Genomic DNA, 22,276 nt, shown 5'->3' on the forward strand with positions numbered 1-22,276 from the left:
GTTCCTCACAGCATGTCACCTGGGCAAAACCCATTGTCTTGAACTTAACTGATGTGAAAAAACACTTCTCAGGGAAAGGGAAGCAGAAGGATGTTTGGCATCCAAGCTTCCTAAACATCAACTAAACTTTAGACACAAGGATCCCTAGATTGTCTCAAGCCAGGGCATGGGACCCAGCTGAAGCAGACTAGACAGGCTTAGTGTTGACACTGGAAGAGCACCATGTGAATGAAAGCATTAATGTAAGTAGTCACTGTCCCCCAGAATGACTAGAAAGCAGTATCATGGAATGGAATGCTCATTACTTTGGGCCTGAGTCTTGGCTCTGTCATATTCTAGTTGTCTGTCTTTGGGCTAGCAACTGAAGACCTTCTGGATCTGTTTCCTCCCTTTATGAAAATGAGGCTAATGATAATCCTGACCTACCCCACGTGAAGGGTGGTTATGACGAGAGAATGTCAGTGATATTTCCTGGTAAACAAGAAAACACTGTCCAGATATATGGCTGTCTTAATCAGGGGTCATCATTTGTAAGGAATAGAAGCCCAGTAAGATTAGCCTGGAGAAGGCAATGGCCCCCCACTCCAGTACTCTTGCCTGGAAAATCCCATGGATGGAGGAGCCGGGTAGGGTGCAGTCCATGGGGTCGTTAGGAGTCGGATACGACTGAGTGACTTCACTTTAACTTTTACTTTCATGCACTGGAGAAGGAGATGGCAACCCACTCCAGTGTTCTCACCTGGAGAATCCCAGGGACGGGGGAGCCTGGTGGGCTGCCATCTCTGGGGTCGCACAGAGTCAGAGACGACTGAAGCGACTTAGCAGCAGCAGCAGCAGCAAGATTGGCTTAAAGAAATGGAATTCACTGAATGGGTGGGTGGATGTTTAGTGGAATTTAGGCATAAGCACATCTCGAGGACCCAGGAATCAGAAAGTGAAGCCTGGGTTACTTACTCCTTCAATTGAAACCCATGGTTTGTGATCTGACCTTCTTTCATGTCTAATTATTTCTTCCTTGCTGTGGGAAGTGGCTCACTTTCCTTCAACATGCATCACATAAAAAAATGACTAGCCTAGCCCAGACTAATGTGAGTTCTCAGCTTCAACTTTTCTGTTGCAATTCCAAATTCCTGGGAAAGGTTGACCCGGCATGAACTAGTTGTTTGCCTCTGACAGTCAGCCTTGGCAAAGGAGACTGGGTCACAGAGACCAACCTGGCCACCCCTTCAGCAAGGGCTCAGCTTCGGCTAGCTTCCTAGCTGCTTTCAGTTAATTAGTTGATTTTGTAAAGCTTCATTGGTTTGGGGGGTTTAAGACATTCAAGAGTCAGCTAGCACTTGCAGTTCCTGGAGCACGTTTAGAATGGTAAGTGGGTATGATGCCGGGGAAGTTATTTTTACCTTGCTCTCTTAAATTCTCTGGTTTGGATTTCAGAGAGTCAGATATAGAGAAAATAGGCCATGGTTGAGGAAAGAGGAGTTGAGATAATTTTATTACTGATGATCTTCTCTATGGCTAGATGGAAGACAAAGCCCTTATTCCAAGAGAAAAATGTCATCTGGTCTTAATCTTCTTCAACTTGATTTTTTCATATGTGTGACCTTGGTTAAGGGTTAATCTTGCTAAAACAAAGAAAAATGTGGACACAATATAAGATTTTAGATTAATTCACGACAAAGTAATACAAGTAATTCCAGGGGAAAGTTTATTAATTATATTTTATGTATTCCCTACCTATATTCAAAAAAGGCTTCCCTGATAGCTCAGTTGGTAAAGAATCTGCCTGCAATGCAGGAGACCCTGGTTCGATCCCTGGGTTGGGAAGATCCGCTGGAGGAGGAAAAAGCTACCCAATCCAATATTCTGGCCTGGAGAATTCCATGGACAGTACTATATTCAAAGGATTTGAGGCATTTTATAAAGGTCTAACGCATAAACACAGTAAAATATAAAAATCAAGTAGTGAAAAGAGGATAAATAGAAGAAATTATATTTTAAAATTCTGGCTGATAATCTGTTAATAACTATTTGCAGAAAAATAAAGTTAGAGTTCTACCTTACCCCATAGATCAAAATAAATTCCAAATGCAATAAAGAGTTAAGTATAGTTGCTAAACTATAAAAACTAGAAAAATACATTTAAGTGTTCATCTTTTTTCATGGCAGGGTGGGAAAAGCATATCTCATTAGTAAAGAAAGAAACCTTGAAAGGAAATATGAATATGACTACATAAAAATTCAAAACTTCTTGACTTCACAAAGCACCAGAAACAAAATTAAATGAAAAAATATTTTCAATGCAAACAACAAAGAGTTGATAACTTCACTATGAAATTTAATAGCTTTATCTGTTAAAATAATAAAAACACAAACATTCCATAGATAAATGAAGGACAAAAAACAAATTTTAGAAGAATTAATGCAAGAAGCAAATACACATGAAAAGATACTAAACCTAAATAATGAAAAGAAATGCAAATTAAAACATTGAAATTTAAAAAATATTGAAATTCTATTTGACACTTATGATTAGAAAAAATTTTGGAAAATTATATCCAAACTGAGAAGAGATACTGAGAAAAGGGAACTTATGTATCCTGATGATAATAAGACCTTTCTGGAGGGCAATGAGGCAATATTTTGAAATGCTCATGAAATATACCCTTTTTCTCAGAAATTTTATTTCCATAAGTTTGTCCTTGGGAAATAATAAAATTTGGTCAAAGATTTATGTATAAGAATCTTTGTTATTTATTCTTTTTTTGAATAGAAACTATTCCCAGAGTTTTTACAATGAATATTTATTTCTTTGGAATATGAAAAAAAAATCACCTCTCTGAATCTATTTTATTTAATTAAAAAGTAAATCCATTCCCATTAATTGGGAAGTCTGTTCTCAGTTTTGAAGAGTAAAGTAGCGTTTTTGTCATTCAGCATCTTGCTTTGGAAATGTCTGATGAGATCGGTTAGTAATTAATAAGATTCTTGAGTCATCAAAACTTGTACAGACACTTTTTACCTTTAGTATGACAGCTCCCTGAGGCTTCCCTGATAGCTCAGTTGGTAAAGAATCTGCCTGCAATGCAGGAGACCGCAGTTCGATTCCTGGGTCGGGAAGATCTGCTGGAGAAGGGATAGGCTCCCCACTCCAGTATTCTTGGGCTTCCCTTGTGGCTCAGCTGGTAAAGAATCTGGCTACAATGCAGGAGACCAGAGTTTGATCCCTGGGTTGGGAAGATCCCCTGGAGAAGGGAGAGGCTACCCACTCCAGCATTCTGGCCTAGAGAATTCCATGGAACAGGCCACGACTTTCACATGTGAGCTCCTTGGGGCTGTTTATTTGCTTTTTGTTGTAGACAAGATTTGAAAAAGCTATATTGTCTCTTTCCATTCTACAGCCAGTCAAAGGCAGGCACTGGGTACCAGTAAAGTGATGGCTGGGGGCCTGAGAGAAAGAGAGGAAAGGCTATGAACTAGATGACAAAAGTAGTGAAACAAACGCAAATTCCCACATCAGTGCAGCAATTTGGGGCCAGTTAAAATAATGGCTAATAATCATTTACGTTGAAATGGCTCCTGAAGGCATGGATGATGATTAATATTTCCTATGGAAGACCTTAGGTCACTGGGAAAACTCCAAAAACATTCCATTTCCCTTGTTTGAAAAACAAAGAGGTTATGTAATATGTTTGAAAATTTATATTCAGTATGCTTAAAATAGAGCAGAATTTGGCATTTACATAGGGTAAGCTTTAGTTATCTGAAAAAAACTACCTGAGTGGAAAAATAATCAGAATAAATTAGGTGATTCCCTCCGTGATCAGAAAATTCCACAGTAGAACTCCACACTGAAGATTCTCAAGTTTGGGGGTTTTTTTTTTTTTCTGTTTTTTTTTTAAACATTAAAAATTTTTTTTTTTTACTTTACAATATTGTATTGGTTTTACCATACATCAACGTGAATCCACCACGGGTGTACACGTGTTCCTAATCCTGAACCCCCCTCCCACCACTCTCCCCATAGGAATAAAGTGACTTCCGGAGAGAAGGATGTGGGGGTCTGCTCTCATGGGACTCTTGCTCAGCCTTATGCTGGCCCAGCTCACCTTGTGATGTGCCTGTGGCCCTTTTTCTCTACTTTAGGACTGCCCTCCGGACGCAGAGGACTTCCGAGCCCAGCAGTGTTCAGCCTACAATGACGTTCAGTACCAGGGACGTTATTATGAATGGCTTCCACAGTACAACGACCCTGCCGCCCCCTGCGCACTCAGGTGTCAGGCCCGGGGACAAAACTTGGTGGTGGAGCTGGCACCCAAAGTCCTGGATGGGACTCGGTGCACCGCTGACTCCTTGGACATGTGTATCAGTGGCATCTGCCAGGTAAGCCACACCTGCTTCCCGGGCCCCTGTCTCCAGCCGGTGCCGTGACCACTGTCAGTAAAGATAACCTTTCTCTTCTGTACTTCTGTTCATGCAGACAAAATATTGCCTTTGAGGATTTTAATGTAAAACGTATTTTAAGGAGTGTTATTCACCTGTAGATTATATTTTACTTATTCAAAATAGTGTAAATTTTGCCCTTATAGAGTCAAAAGACTATAATATATGACTTGTGGATTTTTCTAGATTAGTTGTTCTCCAACTTGAAAGTACATCAGAATCACCTGAGGGACTTGTTAAAACACAGTATTCTGAACCCCATTCCAGACCTTTTGACCCAAAAGGTCTAGGGTAAGGCCTCAAAATTTGCTTTCTAACAAGTTCCCAGGAGGTGCTGATGCTGCTAGCCCAGAGACCCCACTTTGAGAACTACTGATTTATTGGTATTGATAGGTTCTCTGAATTTTCTTGTTAAAAGTAATTCATTGTTTGAGGTCTGTGGGAGCAGTGACTTATTTACTAAGTAGTTAGCATGAGTGTACTTTTTAGAGTGATCTTTGCAAAGTTGTGATGAATGTGACTGAGGTATAACCCGCCATGGCTTGTAATAGGGGTGAGGACTCAGAGGACTATGACAGGTTGCTGAGACAGTGTGGGGATTGTTGGGAAGGGATAGAATTCTACTCCATTCCTTTGATCACTGGAAAAAACTGTAAACATAGGGAATGCTTACTATTCCATCTACCCTATTATGTTCATAACAAATACAGCAGTAATAGTAGCGAATGTCCCTAACCATCTACTAAGTGTCAGGCCCTGCCAGGTATCTCCGACTTCTTATGCTTGGAGGAACCTTGGTCTTGCTTATCAGATGAGCTTCTCCTTCCTACACCCCTCCATCTGGAAAACCATCTCCAGTTGCTCACCACAACACCTTGGAGTCACCCTTTTCTTAAAAAATTTTGTTGGAGTACAGTTGTTTACAGTGTTGTGTTGCTCTCTAGACATTAGGTTCCACAAATTCCTCCAATACACCATGGGAATTCCTCCAGTCCCCACCCCTTCTCAAATGAACTACTATTGTTCTTCCCAGATCCACTAGTTATTCAAACTGCTATCTATTCATTTCTGTTTATGACACCACAATTCTCAGTGTCACCTTCCTGAATTCACGCTGTGGTCACCAAGTGTATTTGCTTATGTCTCCTCTATCCTGATGCTTCTATCAAATTTCTCATGTTTCCCTTTTTTTTCCCTCTCTACTTTCACCTTTTTACTTCAAAACTGGACTAGCCAGTCTTCCTTGGTGGCCTCACCAATCTCTCTTCCTTTCTCTTCTACTCATAAACCATCTTATTTGATGTTTACTGTTGACTAATTTTCCCAAAGGTCAGAGTTTATGACTTTATTCTTTTATTATATATGCTGTCAGTAGGGGTCTCTGCCCTTGAATGTCTCAGAGACCCAGACTGAAGGAGCCTTTATTTGCACACGCATTTTGCATAATAACTACAGTAGTGAGGAGAGGAACATGTGACTCATGTGCTGACCCTTGAAGCTTCTAATCAAAGTGATGCAGACACTTAGACTCATATTTCATTGGCCAAAGACAGTCAGTGACCACACTTATTTCTAAGGGAGTGGGGAAGTGCAGTCCTCCATGGGCTGAAGGGAGAAACTAATTATTTATGAATATTCCTAATGACTGTGGAAAATTCTGAAAGATTTGGGAATACCAGACCATGTGACCTGCCTCTTGCGAAATTTGTATGCAGATCAGGAAGCAACAGTTAGAACTGGACATGGAACAACAGGCTGGTTCCAAATAGGAAGAGGAGTACGTCAAGGCTGTATATTGTCACCCTGCTTATTTAACTTATATGCAGAGTACATCAAGAGAAACGCTGGACTGGAAGAAGCACAAGCTGGAATCAAGATTGCCGGGAGAAATATCAATAACCTCAGATATGCAGATGACACCACCCTTATGGCAGAAAGTGAAGAGGAACTCAAAAGCCTCTTGATGAAAGTGAAGACAGTCAGAAAACAAAGATCATGGCATCTGGTCCCATCACTTCATGGGAAATAGATGGGGAAACAGTGGAAAGAGTGTCAGACTTTATTTTTCTGGGCTCCAAAATCACTGCAGATGGTGACTGCAGCCATGAAATTAAAAGACACTTACTCCTTGAAAGGAAAGTTATGACCAACCTAGAGAGCATATCGAAAAGCAGAGACATTACTTTGCCAACAAAGGTCTGTCCAGTCAAGGCTATGGTTTTTCCAGTGGTCATGTATGGATGTGAGAGTTGGACTGTGAAGAAGGCTGAGCATCAAAGAATTGACGCTTTTGAACTGTGGTGTTGGAGAAGACTCTTGAGAGTCCCTTGGACTGCGAGGAGATCCAACCAGTTCATCCTAAAGGAGATCAGTCCTGGGTGTTCATTGGAGGGACTGATGCTGAAGCTGAAACTCCAATACTTTGGCCACCTCATGCGAAGAGTTGACTCATTGGAAAAGACTCTGATGCTGGGAGGGATTGGGGGCAGGAGGAGAAGGGGACGACAGAGTATGAGATGGCTGGATGGCATCACTGACTCGATGGACATGAGCCTGAGTGAACTCCGGGAGTTAGTGATGGACAGGGAGGCCTGGCGTGCTGCGATTCATGGGGTCCCAAAGAGTCGGACACGACTGAGCGACTGAACTGAACTTAATGACTGCCATAGCTCCATATACTCTGATTTTTTAGGCAGAAATGTTAGAATTTTTGTAATGTAGAATTCAATTTTCAGAGATCTCAAACAGGAGTTGACTCAAAAAATTATTTGCTTCTTGAAGGATTAAATTTGACTGATCTGGGAAATTCATACTTTGCTCCATCTGGAGTAAAGACCCTTATTTAAACACTGACTTCTATGAACAGTGTAAGAAATCATAGGCTGGAACTATGAAATAATCCTTTGCTGAAGTGACGATTTATATATGAGTATTTATTTCCCAAAGCACTGCTCATATATCTTAAATTTTTATTTATATTATCCCCTGTCTTGTGTAACTTGTCTTATCAACTGTACTGCAAAATAGGAATCACATCTTATTAATTTAGACTCTGTAATGCCTGGCTCTATACAAATTGGCTGTGTGGGTATTAATACATTTTATTGATATGTTTATCAATTAGTGATTTTTAAATCATTACAGCTAGAGATCTTGACTTCAGGAGAAGTCACTGAACTTGAAAATGCTTCAGGAAATTCTTAAAAAGTTGCTCATTGTTGATTATGATGAGATCTGAGAGCCAATATTCAGTAGTCCCTCAATTTCAAGGGCAGTTTTGGCTTATCTCTTATGAATCACAAGGCAATCAGATCTTTTCAGATATTATTTTTCTGTGATGTTTTCACATGCTTTTTTTGGCTGCAAGATTTGGATGAACTATAGCTTTAAAAATTATGAAATAAATATCAGTGCTCAGGGAGGTATTTGATTGCCCAAGATCTTGCAAAGCTCTAAACACTCTTCAAAATAAGCCCATCCTAGCTCCTAAACCCACACCCTTCCTGGATGACCAGATAAAGAGCAATTCTCATTCTCATGAAATGTGAAGTGCTCAGGGACTCACATGTGTGAGGACAGAGCTTGGCCCAGGAACAGTATTTCTATAATTTAATGGTAGAATTACTCCCCTTGGAGAAAGTTGCTTGAACACAAGTTACTCACTGATTGAATCTTAAAAATGCAAGTATGGTTCCAAAATCAATCACTCTTAAGTTATTCCACATGTACTTAGTAAATATTAATATTATAGCCTGTATAACTGGGTTTGTTGTTGTCCATCTGCTGATACTAAAGGTGAGGAAAGTAGAGCATAGTGATAAGATTCTAGTGTTAGAGGACCTGGATATTCAAACAATATACTAGTTGTATAATGTTGGAAAGACATGTAACCTCAGAAACAGTCAGATTTGTAAAATAGAGATAAAAGGTATCAAAAGGTGGCCATGAAAATTAAATGGAATAATGTGTATTACATGCTTGGCATAGCACCAGCATTCAATAAAAATCAACTATTATTATTACTATTTCACTATAATCTTTATAAAAATTCATATAATCAGAATGAAAGGGGTCTCAGAGGATTCAGCTGCTCATCAAATAATTTAATCCCCTCTCCAGTTTTCCTGTCCCAAAGTCTCCTACCTAGCCTGTGATTGAATATTTATTGTTGGATAACTCTGACTCTAAATACGTTCTCATATTGAACTAAATTACACCTAAACCCGTAGCTTTCACCATTTGAAAATACACAAAACAAATGTAAAGCCTTTCTTCACGACATCCCTCTGTGAATTTGAAAATATCTCTAATCATAGGCTTTTCCTCAAACTTCCTTGGAACTTTTCCCACCTCCCCTTGAAACTTTCATTTGATCTTGTTCCTTCCCTTCAGCAGCAGCACTTCGGAAAGAATAGTCTATAGATGTGGTTTTGACTTCCTCCAGTTTTATATTCCCGTCAACACCTTGGATACAGACTCTGATCCAGCAGTTCCCCCAAGCCGAAGCGTAGGGGCTCAACCCGGGAGTCCAGGCAAAATGAAAAACAGAGAGAGGTGATTCAGGGGGCTCTCTTTTGTTGAGCCCTTTGAGTATTCTAATCACTGTACGAGGAGTTTTACATGTATTTTCTCATTTCGTTCCTAGTATAGACCCTGTGTGAAGCATGTCTAAGTGTCCCTATTTTACTCTTGAGGAAAATGAGTCTCCTGGAGTAGTTTGCATTGTTGTACATCCTGCATCTTGAGAAGGGTGGTAGGGCTGGGTAGTTGTTGTAATTGGGCTGTTTGCCTCCAAGGTCTCTGTACTTAACCACCAAGCATATAAATACAAATAACACTGAATGTGTGCAGAGAGTTAGAAATAAACAAGCTCATTAGTTAGTGTTAATATTACTGGGCATATGTCATGTAAAAGTCATATTAATAAAATAAAAAGAAATATAAGACGTAGCCCTTTTTCTCATATAAGGAAGCTCACAGTTCAGCAGATACACACACAGTACTCACAAAAGCTTCCCTCATAGCTCAGTGGGTAAAGAATCCACCTGCGATGCAGGAGACCCTGGTTCAATTCCTGGGTTGGGAGATCTGCTGGAGAAGGGATAGGCTACCCACTCCAGTATTCTGGCCTGGAGAATTCCATGGACTAATAATAATAAGCCCATGGGGTCGCAAAGAGTTGGACACGACTGAGTGACTTTCACTTCACTTCACTTCACTCACAAAAAGTAATAATTCACAAGAGACTGAAGGATGTCAGTATAAATGTATTCTGAGATATATCTCTTGTTAACTCCTTATATTTTAAAAATTATTTATAAAAGTTTTTATAAGAATAATATATACACATATATATACATATACAAGTAAAGATATATAGGTATAAATATAGATAATGATACAGAAAGAGATATAAAGATCCAGATACAAGATATTGAGAGAGATGGATTTATCACTATGAATAAGATACAGGTATGTGTGTTAGTCACTTAGTTGTGTCTGACTCTTTGCGACCCCATGGATTATAGCCCACCAGGCTCCTCTGTCCATGGGATTCTCCAGGCAAGAATCTTGGAGTAGATTGCCATTCTTTTCTCCAGGGGATCTTCCCAACCCAGGGATTGAACCCAGGTCTCCTGCATTGCAGGCAGATTCTTTATGATCTGAAGACCAGGGATGTAGGTATAGATTGAGATTAAAACAGAAAAAAATTAAACTATGGACCAGAAGGATATATATCAACCTCAAAATAGTGGTCATCTGGGGGAAGAAATGAGAGAACAGGACTAGGGTAAGGATAGAAAGAGAGGGAAGGGGTTGGGGGAAGAGGAGAGAGGCAGTATTTGTAATGTTCCTTTCATTTTATGTACATAAAATAGCTGAATTAGAAGTATAAATAAAAAAGCTAAGGGTGAGAGTGTCAAGGGGCAGCCTCCATTCATCTTTAATTCTTTGGTCTTTGGAGAAGAATCTTATATATAAATGACACGGTCCTGTAAAGCTGTATATGTTATTATTTTTAAGATTTTTTTGATTTGACCATTTTCAAATTCTTTATTGAATTTGTTACAATATTGCTTCTGTTTTATGTTTTGGGATTTTTTTTTTTTTTTTTGGCCATGAGCCATGTGGGAACTTAGCTCCCTAACCAGGAATCAAACTCACACGTCCTGGGCATTGGGAGGTAAATCCAGAGGTCCTAACCCCAGGATCCTCAGGGAAGTCCCTTTATTTATTATTATATATTTTAAAATCTATGTTCTCATCAAAGAGAGCCAACTCATACATTTAAGAAGGACAACACCATCAGTATGATTTCTGAAATACATAAGGTTTGATATGCCCATATCTCTATCCACTCCTGACCGCCATCTTCTGTCTGCAGGCAGTGGGCTGCGACCGGCAACTGGGGAGCAACGCCAAGGAGGACAACTGTGGTGTCTGTGCTGGTGACGGCGCCACCTGCAGGCTGGTGCGGGGACAGTCAAAGTCACACGTGTCTCCTGAAAAAAGTAGGTTTTAAACCCAATACATTACCATACAACAGCATGTGCTTTAGACCCTCTGATAGTAAAATAACGTTTTCCCATTGCTAAGGTTTTTAGGTAGTAAGAACTTAAGACACATTTCTCCCCAAAAGTGTAATAGATCAAATTTTAATTCCCATTACCTCTTCTTAGATTACCTATTTCTTTGAACTTTTGCCAATGCAGAGTACAACTATTTTTTTTTATTTGCTGATTTTTTAAGGTAAACTAGGAGTCATTATTTCTTTGCCCCCTTTTGATTGCTAACAAGGTAGAAAATATCATCCTATATTTATTGAAATATTGTCCTGCATTTATTGTCCACTTATGCTTTTTTATCTTTCAATCAACTGCTGAAGTCATTTACTCTTTTCCCTATTTGGATGGCGATCTTTTCCCTTGTATCATGAATATGTACTGTTTGTTGTAACTGTTTTTACTATTCTCAGTTTGTCATTTGACTTTTAGTATTGTTTGTAGAATCAGTAGTTTCTAAATTATAGATACACAGAATTCTCCACCTTTTAAGTTTGGTAATATCTGCTTTTTTTTAAATTATGGGTCAGTCAACTTTTTCTGTAAAGGGATAGAGAGGAAATATTTAAGGGCTTTTTAGTCTATATAGTTTCTGTCTTAGCTACTCAGCACTGCTGCTGCAGGTGAAAAGCAGCCACAGGCAACCAGTGAACCAATGGGAAGAGCTGTGTTCCAATAAAGTTTTATTTACAAAACTAGCCTGCAGGCTAAATTTGACCCTCAGGGTATAGTTTGCCTACCCCTTGCCTTAAAGAGAAAAAAATTGTACATGTATGCCTTCTGCCAGTCCTTTTTTGTATGTGTGTTCCTACTTTAAAATCTTATTCCTTTGAGTTTATTTGGATTTAACTTATGAAACAGAAACTGAAAGTGAAAGTCGCTCAGTCCTGTCTGACTCTTTGCAACCCCATGGATTGGTCCATGGGATTCTCCAGGCCAGAATACTGGAGTTGGTAGCTCTTCCCTTCTCCAGGGGATCTTCCCAACCCAGGAATCAAACCAGGGTCTCCTGCATTGCAGAGAGATTCTTTACCAACTGAGCTATCAGGGAAGCCAAAAGTTTATTTATTTTTTTGGCCACACTGATTGGCTTGTGGGATCATAGTTTCCCACCAGGGATTGAACCTGTGCCCCTTGCATTGGGAGCACAGAGTCCTAACCATTGGACTGCTAGGGGAATCTATGAAATGGGGATTTTACTCATTCTCCCAAAATGGGGAGAACCTTAGAGGAGGAGTGGAGGGTGGAGAGGGTTTTCCAGGCAGAGGAAGCACAAAGTTCATGGCGTGACATTAGAGTGAAGCCTGGACTTTCTTGTAACCTAGGATTGCACATTGGTTAGGGTGGGAGGAAAGAAACAGTGGCATTCAGAAGGAATCATAAAGGCCTTCATTGTTGTGAGTCACGTTTCAGGTTCAGTGAAGTCATTACAGCAATTTAGGCAGTGGAGGGACTTGATTAGATTTGCGTTTTAATGAAGTGATTCTGGCAACTTGTGGAGGTGAGCCTGGAAGCAAGGAGTCCAACTAGGATGCCATATTTATCTTCGTCGGGGTTGTAGCAAGGTGGGAGAGGTAAAGGAGCAGAGAGGGCAGAGAGATTTAGGAGAGAGAGTCAGCAGAGTTTGCTAATTCATAGAGTGAAAACTGTAAGAGAGAAGAGGAAGCTATTCTCAGGATGCAGATTTCCTAGCCTGAGCAGCTGGGTGGATTTCTTTTCTGTCCATCTGGGGAAGGAATGTATGGAGAGGAAATGCATACCAAAAATAAGGGTTCACCTCCTTAGGTTTTCTTCTTTCCAGAAATGTGGCCCCATAAGTATTCAGTGCTTTGTTACTTTTCTGATACCTTCAAACAGATGTTAATTATATTTTGTTTGGGGTGAAAGAGTTGATCTGAAATGTGACAGTCCATTGTTGTTAATGGTCTTTAGTTATGCATTTTTAATACATATATTTTTTAGGTAATTAACTTTTTATGGCTTCATCGGGTCTTAGTTGCAGCTCATGGGATCTTCCATCTTCATTGTGACACACGGGATCTTTAGCTGCGGCATTCAAACTCTTAGTTGCAGCACGTGGAATCTAGTTCTCTGACCAGGGATCAAACCTGGGCCCCCTGCATTGGGACGGTGGAATCTTAGCCAGTGGACCACCAGGGAATTCCCTTTAGTTATAATTTAACTGAGTTTATCCAAAGAGAGTATATACAATATATTAGGAAGGCATGAGAATTTAGCCAGGGAAAAAGTGTGAGGGGATTCAAGTGAAAAGATAATGAGAAGAGTAGGTAAACTCAGAACTCAGCAGAAGCAGTATGGGAGCTGAAGGAATAAGTAATTCCAAAAAAGGAGGTAATAGTCGGCCATGTGAAATGCTGTTTTGAGGTCAACTGGAATAAAAGTCCAAAATTTTCTCATTGGCAATTTGAAGCCAAATCTGTGACCTTAGCAAGAGTGGTTTCAATGAATTTCTGGCTAAAACCAAAGTATGATTGCAGTGGGTTTAGAAGTAAATAGAAGATGAGAGAATGAATGGAGGGAAGGATTTTCCCAGGACTAAAGGAGGGGGTACACAATCACACCATGTTAAGAACTGAGTGACTCTAGGTGCCCTTGGAGAACATGGTGAGAAATTAACTGTGTTCCAGAACAGTTTTTTCTTTTTCTTTTTACACTCTGTTCATTGGAGGTAGAATCAGCTGCTTGAGAGAGAAGGCTCTCAAACAGATTCATCAATGGAGATAATAATTATACTCAGTCAGCTCTTAGGGTCATCGTGAGGATCAAATTAAACTATGTAAGAAAAAGTGTCTGACATGTAGTTAACATTGGCTGAAGGATAAAGGGAGATGACCCTACTCTCCAGCCATCCTTTTCTTCATTGGAAGCTATGATCTCTACATCACTTCCTTCTTCTTTAGGGCAAAGCATTGGCAAAGGGATTAACAGTAGAAAAAACAATTTCAGTACAACAAAATATCCGTGCAAGCTTTAGGAATAATTGTGGCAGAAGGGTGCTTAGTGACTAGAGAAAAAAGTTTAAAACATTTAATACTTTTGAATAATTTCTGCAAAGGAAGAGCAGCTGGATCTCAGAGACAGATCTCTAAAGGGAGCTAGTAGAGCTGGGGGCATGCTGCTGGCAAGTCCAAGCTCTGTCTGCCTGCTCTAGGGCTGAGGCTAAAGTTAGCAAAGATGCATGCCTGCCTGTGTGAAAACCTGGTGCTTCTCATCCTTGCTTTTCATTATGGCCCCTTCATGTCTGTTACTGCTCTGAATCTGGCCAACTGAAGCTGTTTTTGGCTGAGATTTTCCATGGGCCATATGGAAGCACTTCCCTATAATGATGCTTTGTGTAAAAAAAAATGTGGGAAATGAAGCCACGTCTCTCCCTGAGTGTGCATCCCCAGGCCTGCAGAGTCCACCAGGCTCCTTGGGCCTCACCTTGCCAAGCCGTCATTCCTATCTTCCCCAAGTCTCACGCTGAAGGAGGCCAGGGCAGGGAGATGCTGTTGGCACAGCCCTGCTAGCAAGAAAGTGCATGAGGCTGCTCTTGGGCCCTGTTTCCATCCTGCAGGGAGGCAGATTCAAGGTGGAAGAGCCTGGAGCCAAAACCTTCGCTGTGAGAAATATCAGAAATTAATCCACATACAACATGCACATTTCCTGTTCAGAGGGAGGAGAGAGGCTGAACTCACAACTGGCATCCATAGCTTTGGCTGTTGGAACAGAGAGCTGGAGGCCACTCTGCTTTTTAAGGAGAGAAGAGTCTAAAAACAGCAACAAAAAAGCATACACCCCTGATTGGAGCATTTGGATTTGGTACTGGGGGACTCACTTGTATTTCCAGATTTTGCCATTGTTTTGACCTTGTCCATAGAAGGACCATGCACCTCTGAGACAAATAAACAAATAAGCTCACCTTGTCTGATCTGTTTGTAGAGTTGACCCTTGAACAACACAGGTTTGAACTGCATGGTTTTCCATTTTCTTCAGCAGTAAATACTACATGAATAAATGACCTGTAGTTGGTTGGACCCACCCACGTGGAACCACAGATAACAGAGAAAGTGTATATAGAGAGCTGACTATCAGTTATACTCAGACTTTGTGGGGTTTTTTTGGCTGCGATGCCTGGCATTTGGGATCTTAGTTCCCCAACCAGGGATTGACCCAGCCCCCTGAGTTGAGAGTGCAGTCTTAACCACTCTGAAAAGTCTCTATGCTATGCTTGGATTATTGACTGGAGGGGGTTGTTGCTCCTAACTGCCGCCACCCTACCCCCTGCATTGTCCAAGGATCAACTGTACATTTTTCCTTGGTGACAGCTAAGCTTATTGATGCAGTGACACCTGAGGCTGACCTGGAACCCCACACCTTCTTACCAACCATCCTCGGGTCTCCTAGAAAATACAGAATCCTGGGCTAGGTGGACTATGGGGCTGCCTCACAGGGCAGTTCTTATAATGTTTTCTCTTCATACACTTTTTTTTTTCTCTTCATATGCTCTTTGTTTCTGTTTTGACTGTTATTTCCAAAAACCATCTGTACACTTAACTTATTCCATGACAAACAAGACTGTTATTGACTATAACAGGCTTGCTGAGGTGGTAAACAGATTGCTCTCCCTTCCTCCTGCCTTTTTATTTCATCTCTTTCTGCCTCCCTGTCTTCATCTTTGTAGGGTGAGATTCTGATTGATAGTGCTGTATGCCAGAACTGTGTCTGGCAAAAGAATATTCAAACCAAGCACCCTGTTCATTTAATTTTTTACATTAAAAAAATATTCTTGGCCCCACTGCACAGCTTGTGGGGATCTTAGTTCCCCAACCAGGAATAGAATCCTTGCCCCCTGCATTGGCAGGCAGATTCTTAATCACCGGACCACCAGGGAATTCCCAGACTCCATTCATTTTCATGGGATATTTAATTCACAAGAGTGAGCATGGCATGGAAGGAGATCCCAAGATTGAAAATGAAAGCCCTTGCTTTCACCCTCGCCTTGCTCTTCCACATGTTTTTTTTATGCATCTTCTATGTCCTTTGCAAAGAAAAACAAGAGGACAATGACATGTAGGTTCTGTTAAGAAGGAATGTTATGGAGTCTGTTTTTCACAGAGTAGCCACACTGGCCAGGAATTCCTGGCTTAATACCTCTTTGTAAATTGCCTTTTATTTACACTTATTTTAAAATCCATACCACTTCTCATGACTTGCAAAGTCTTATGTATTTGGCTTTTATGTCATGTCATGTGTGCTGTCTTGCCTTCATTCACTAGTCTGTAGTAATCTCGATTTTCTGGAAGATTTTTGACTTCCCAGGGACCTTTTCCTCCATGGCTTTTGTACTGACCAATCCCTGAGCCTAGAACACACTTCTCCTAGCTCTTAACTTGGCTGTCTCTTTCTCAATCTTGAGCTTAAGCATCACCTCCTCAGAGATATTTTCCTTGACCAATCTGCCTAAAGTCAGCCCTTCTGTTTTCTATTTCCTTCTTAGCCTTTATTGCAAGAGGTAATTGTTTGATTTACAGTTGACTCTTAAGTAACATGGGTTTGAACTGCACAGGTTCACTTATATGCAAATTTTTGTCAATAGTACATACTACAGTACCGACATGATCCTCAGCTGGGTGAATCCCCGGATGTGGAAACTTAGATACAGATACAGAGAGATAACTATAAATTATACCCAGATTTTCAACTGCATGTAGGGTCAGGGCCCTTTACCCCTGTGTTGTTCAAGAGAGAGCTGTATTTGTTTGCTTAATTCATCTCTCCTGCTGGTCATATGTTGCAAAAGTGGACTCTGTATCATTTTCATCATTTTATTCCTGGAGCTTGTAGGGTACCGAGCACATCAGAGGAGCTCAATAAATGTTGCACGAATGAATACAGGTTCTTCACTGGAAATAGCTCTGCTTCCCGTTATGTTTTCAGTGAGACTAAATATAGTGCAACAGAATTTTTGGACTAGAATTTTTGGACTAGGGTAATAACCTCTTCTTGGCCACTGTCTGTGATCTTAGGCAAGATCACAGGAACTTGGACTTTTTCATCTGTGTCCTGAATGTGTTAGCACAAATCATGTCTAAGACATCTTTTAGTTCTGAAAATCTATTAAATATATTTGTACTTTATTCCTTATTTTAAAAAGCACAGACCTTGAGGTGGAATGCAGGTCAGAGAAGTTAGTCCTAGGATCTCATAGGAAGAAGTTTACAAAGCTCTAATGAAAAGTTTCCACAGAGATGGCTTGTCTTCCTAAAGAGCTCAGGAAATTTTACATGTTTATATTGGTTTACATGGGCTTCTCAACTCGAAATTCCCTGTCTTTGGTGATAAGGATGCCTTCTACCCTCAGTACAGGGAGGTACCTTCCCCTGGAAGCTTTATCTCCTGCTTTCATCCAGTGGAGGGACACAGTGTCCTTGCACTGGATGTTTCTTAGTACCTTTAATTCAAAATAATCAGTTCAGTTCAGTTCAGTTACTCAGTCATGTCTGACTCTCTGCGACCCCATGGACTGCAGCATGCCAGGCCTCCCTGTCCATCACCAACTCCCGGAGTTTACTCAAACTCATCTCCATTGAGTCTGTGATGCTATCCAACCATCTCATCCTCTGTCATCCCTTTCTTCTCCCTCCATCAATCTTTCTCAGCATCAGGGTCTTTTCCAACGAGTCAGTTCTTCACATCAGGTGGCCAAAGTATTGGAGTTTCAGCTTCGACATCAGTCCTTCCAATGAACACTCAGGACTGATCTCCTTTAGGATGGACTGGTTGGATCTCCTTGCAGTCCAAGGGACTCTCAAGAGTCTTCTCCAACAACACAGTTCAAAAACATCAATTCTTCAGTGCTCAGCTTTCTTTATAGTCCAACTCTCACATCCATACGTGACTACTGGAAAAACCATAGCCTTAACTAGGCAGACCTTTGTTGGCAAAGTAATGTCTCTGCTTTTTAGTATGCTGTCTAGGCTGGTCATAACTTTCCTTCCAGGGAGCAGGCATCTTTTAATTTCATGGCTTCAGTCACCATCTGCAGTGATTTTGGAGCCCCCCAAAATAAAGTCTGCCACTGTTTCACTGTTTCTCCATCTATTTGCCATGAAGTGATGGGACTGGATGACACGATCTTAGTTTTCTGAATGTTGAGCTTTAAGCCAATTTTTTCACTCTCCCTTTTCACTTTCATCAAGAGGCTCTTTAGTTCTTCTTCACTTTCTGCCATAAGGGTGGTGTCATCTGCATATCTGAGGTTATTGATATTTCTCCTGGTTGGCAATCTTGATTCCAGCTTGTGCTTCATCCAGCCCAGCATTTCTCATGATGTACTCTGCATATAAGTTAAATAAGCAGGGTGACAATATGACATACTCCTTTTCCTATCTGGAACCAGTCTGTTGTTCTATGTCCATCTAGCTGTTGCTTCCTGGTCTGCATACAGATTTCTCAGGAGGCAGGTCAGGTTGTCTGATATTCCTATTTCTTTCAGAATTTTCCAGTTTTTTTGTGATCCACACAGTCAAAGGCTTTGGCATAGTCAATAAAGCAGAAATAGATGTTTTTCTGGAACTGTCTTGCTCTTTTGATGATCCAGCAGATGTTGGCAATTTGATCTCTGCTTCCTCTGCCTTTTCTAAAACCAACTTGAACATCAGGAAGTTCACGGTTCATGTATTGCTGAAGCCTGGCTTGGAGAATTTTGAGCATTACTAGTGTGTGAAATGAGTGCAATTGTGTGGTAGTTTGAGCATTCTTTGGCCTTGCCTTTCTTTGGGACTGAATGAAAACTGACCTTTTCCAGTCCTGTGACCACTGCTGAGTTTTCCAAATTTGCTGACATATTGAGTGTAGCACTTTCACAGCATCATCTTTTAGGATTTTAAATAGCTCAACTGGAATTCCATCACCTCCACTAGCTTTGTTTGTAGTGGTGCTTCCTAAGGCCCACTTGACTTCACATTCCAGGATGTCTGGCTCTAAGTGAGTGATCATATCATCGTGATTATCTGGATCATGAAGATCCCTTTTATACAGTTCCTCTGTGTATTCTTGCCACCTCTTAATATCTTCTGCTTCTGTTAGGTTCATACCATTTCTGTCCTTTATTGAGCCCATCTTTGCATGAAATGTTCCCTTGGTATCTCTAATTTTCTTGAAGAGATCTCTAGTCTTTCCCATTCTATTGTTTTCCTATGTTTCTTTGCATTGATTGCTGAGGAAGGCTTTCTTATCTCTCCTTGCTATTCTTTGGAACTCTGCATTCGAAGGGGAATATCTTTCCTTTTCTTCCTTGCTTTTCACTTCTCTTTTCACAGCTATTTGTAAGGCCTCCTCAGATAGCCATTTTGCTTTTTTGCATTTCATTTTCTTGGGGATGGTCTTGATCCCTGTCTCCTGTACAATGTCATGAACCTCTGTCCATAGTTCATCAGGCACTCTGTCTATCAGATCTAGTCCCTTAAATCTATTTCTCACTTCCACTGTATAATCATAAGGGATTTGATTTAGGTCATACCTGAATTGTCTAGTGGTTTTCCCTACTTTCATTAAGTCTGAATTTGGCAATAAGGAGTTCATGATCTGAGCCACAGTCAGCTCCCCATCTTGTTTTTGCTGACTGTATACAGCTTCTCCATCTTTGGCTGCAAAGAATATAATCAATCTGATTTCAGCGTTGGCCATCTGGTGATGGCCATGTGTAGAGTCTTCTCTTGTGTTGTTGGAAGATGGTGTTTGCTATGACCAGTGCTTTCTCTTGGCAAAACTCTATTAGCCTTTGCCTTGCTTCAGTCTGTACTCCAAGGCCAAATTTAACTGTTATTCTGGGTGTTTCTTGACTTCCTACTTTTGCATTCCAGGCCCCTATGATGAAAAGGACATCTTTTTTGGGAGTTAGTTCTAAAAGGTCTTGTAGGTCTTCATAGAACCGTTCAACTTCAGTTTCTTCAGCATTCTTCAGCAGCCTGGTCAGGGCATTACAGCTTCTTCAGCATTACTAGTCAGGGCAATCACAGGACTTGGATTCCTGTGATTTTGAATGGTTTGCCTTGGAAACAAACAGAGATCATTCTGTCGTTTTTGAGTTTGCATCAAGGTACTGCATTTTGGACTCTTTTGTTGACTATGATGGCTACTTCATTCCTTCTAAGGGATTCTTGTCCACCGTAGTAAATATAATGGTCATCTGAGTTAAATTCACCCATTCCAGTCCGTTTTAGTTCGCTGATTCCTAGAATGTCAACATTCACTCTTGCCATCTCCTGTTTGCCCACTTCCAACTTGCCTTGATTCATGGACCTAATAATCCAGGTTTCTATGCAATATTGCTCCTTACACCATTGGACCTTGCTTCCATCACCAGTCCCATCCACAACTGGGTGTTGTTTTTGCTTTGGCTCTGTCTCTTCATTCTTTCTGAAGTTATTTCTCCACTGGTCTCCAGTAGCATATTGGACATCTACCTACCTGGGGAGTTCATCTTTAAGTGTCCTATCTTTTTCCCTTTTCATACTGTTCGTGGGGTTCTCAAGGCAAGAATACTGAAGTGGTTTGCCATTCCCTGCTCCAGTGGACCATGTTTTGTCAGAACTCTCCACCATGACCCGCCTGTCTTGGGTGGCCCTACATGGCATGGCTCATAGTTTCATTGAGCTAGACAAGGCTGTGGTCCATGTGATTAGATTGGTTAGTTTTCTGTGATTGCGGTTTTCAGCCTGTCTGCCCTCTGATGGAGAAGAATAAGAGGCTTATGGAAGCTTCCTGATAGGACAGACTGACTGAGAGGGAAACGGTTCTGTTCTGATGGGCGGGGCCATGCTCAGTAAATCTGTAATCCAATTTTTCTTGATGGGTGGAGTTGTGTTCCCTCCCTGCTGTTTACCTGGGCCAAACTATGGTGGAGGTAATGAAGATAATGGTGACCTCCTTCAGAAGGTCCCATGCATGTACTGCTACACTCAGTGCCCCCAACCCTGCAGCAGGCCACCACCAACTCACGCCTCCGATGGAGACTTCTTGTGCACTCACAGGCAAGTCTGGGTCAGTCTCTCGTGGGGTCACTGCTCCCTTCTCCTGGGTCTGGGTGCACAAGGTACTGTTTGAGCCCTCCAAGAGTCTTTTTTAATTCCTGTGTAAGTCCTCGCAGCTCTGTGGTGGGGTTAAAAGTGACCTCCTCCAAGAGGGTTTATGCCATACCCAAGTCTGCTGCACCTAGAGCCCCTGTCCCTGTGGCAGTCCACTGCTGACCTGTACCTCCATGGAAGATGCTCAGACACAGTTCTATCTCAGTCTCTGTGGAGTCCCCGGGTCCTGGTGCGCACAAGGTTTGTTTGAGCCCTCTTAGCATCTCTGGCGGGAATGGGATTTGATTCTAAACATGAATTTGCCTCTCCTACCATCTTGCTGGGGCTTCTCCTTTGTCCTTGGATGTGGGGTATCTTCTCACAGTTGCTCCAGCGCCTACCATCTTACTGGGGTTTCTCTGACCTTGGATGTGGGGTATCTCCTCAAGGCTGGTCCAGCGAAGCACAGCCGCCACCAGCTGTATGCCAATAACTGGTATACCAAAATGGCATATTTGGGGGTATCCCATTACAGAGTCAGAGGCAAGTTGCCATTTAGTCCTTACCAGGCTCTGGATTTCTTAGCTGCAGAGTAAAGGGCAGAGAAGAAGGGTTATACTCTGATTCTGGGAAACATCGGACAGAACAATGTTGTCAGGTGCTGTATGTAAAATAGAACCCTCTCTTGTTTAGTAGCTAAGTTGTGTTTGACTCTTTTGAGACCCCATGGACTGTAGCCCATCAGGCTCCTCTGTCCATGGGATTTTCCAGGCAAGGATACTGGAGTGGGTTGCCATTTCCTCCTCCAGAGGATCTTCCCAACCCAGGGATCAAACCCGTGTCTCCTGCATTGGCAGGCAGGTTCTTTACTGCTGAGCCACCAGGGAAGGCCACAGCTCCCTCTGCCACTTGCTATTCAAAACTAGTCCTGGAAACCAGCACAGTAACATGTACTGTTAAACACTCTGTCTGTTACATATTCTTCTGGGGTAAAGGCATTTTAAGCCATTAAAGATCTATACCTCCAGATTGGGAGCAGATGTTTCTACATAGATACCAAGGCTGATAGCTAAGGACACTCATTTGCAGATGCAGCAATAAACACCATACGTGATGTAGCACATGAGCAGCTCAGGGCAGGGATGTAATTACAGCAGAGGTGTAGAAATTGGGTTTCAGCTTGCAGCAGTTTCTCTCACCGAA

At 41.4% G+C, this 22,276-nt stretch overlaps 1 protein-coding gene across 13 annotated transcripts in view; it reads left to right on the forward strand.

The window, feature by feature from the left end:
• The window catches only part of ADAMTSL3 (ADAMTS like 3), a 376,400-nt gene that overhangs the window by 155,073 nt on the left and 199,051 nt on the right, over positions 1–22,276 (forward strand). For all 13 annotated transcript variants that reach the window (XR_015149981.1, XR_015149982.1, XR_015149986.1 and 10 more), the window contains exons 6-7: positions 4,144–4,380; positions 10,826–10,952. Coding sequence is in view for 4 of the 13 variants with exons in the window: in XM_086364278.1 (XP_086220404.1) it covers positions 4,144–4,380; positions 10,826–10,952 (364 nt within the window). In the remaining 9 variants the exon portion in view is untranslated. The remainder of the gene's footprint in view (positions 1–4,143; positions 4,381–10,825; positions 10,953–22,276) is intronic.

The sequence above is a fragment of the Bos grunniens genome, chromosome 21 (genome assembly GCF_055505025.1).
Source record: "Bos grunniens cultivar Pamir isolate PY7600 chromosome 21, Bosgru_T2T1.0, whole genome shotgun sequence".
In the NCBI taxonomy this organism is placed as follows: Eukaryota; Metazoa; Chordata; class Mammalia; order Artiodactyla; family Bovidae; genus Bos; species Bos grunniens.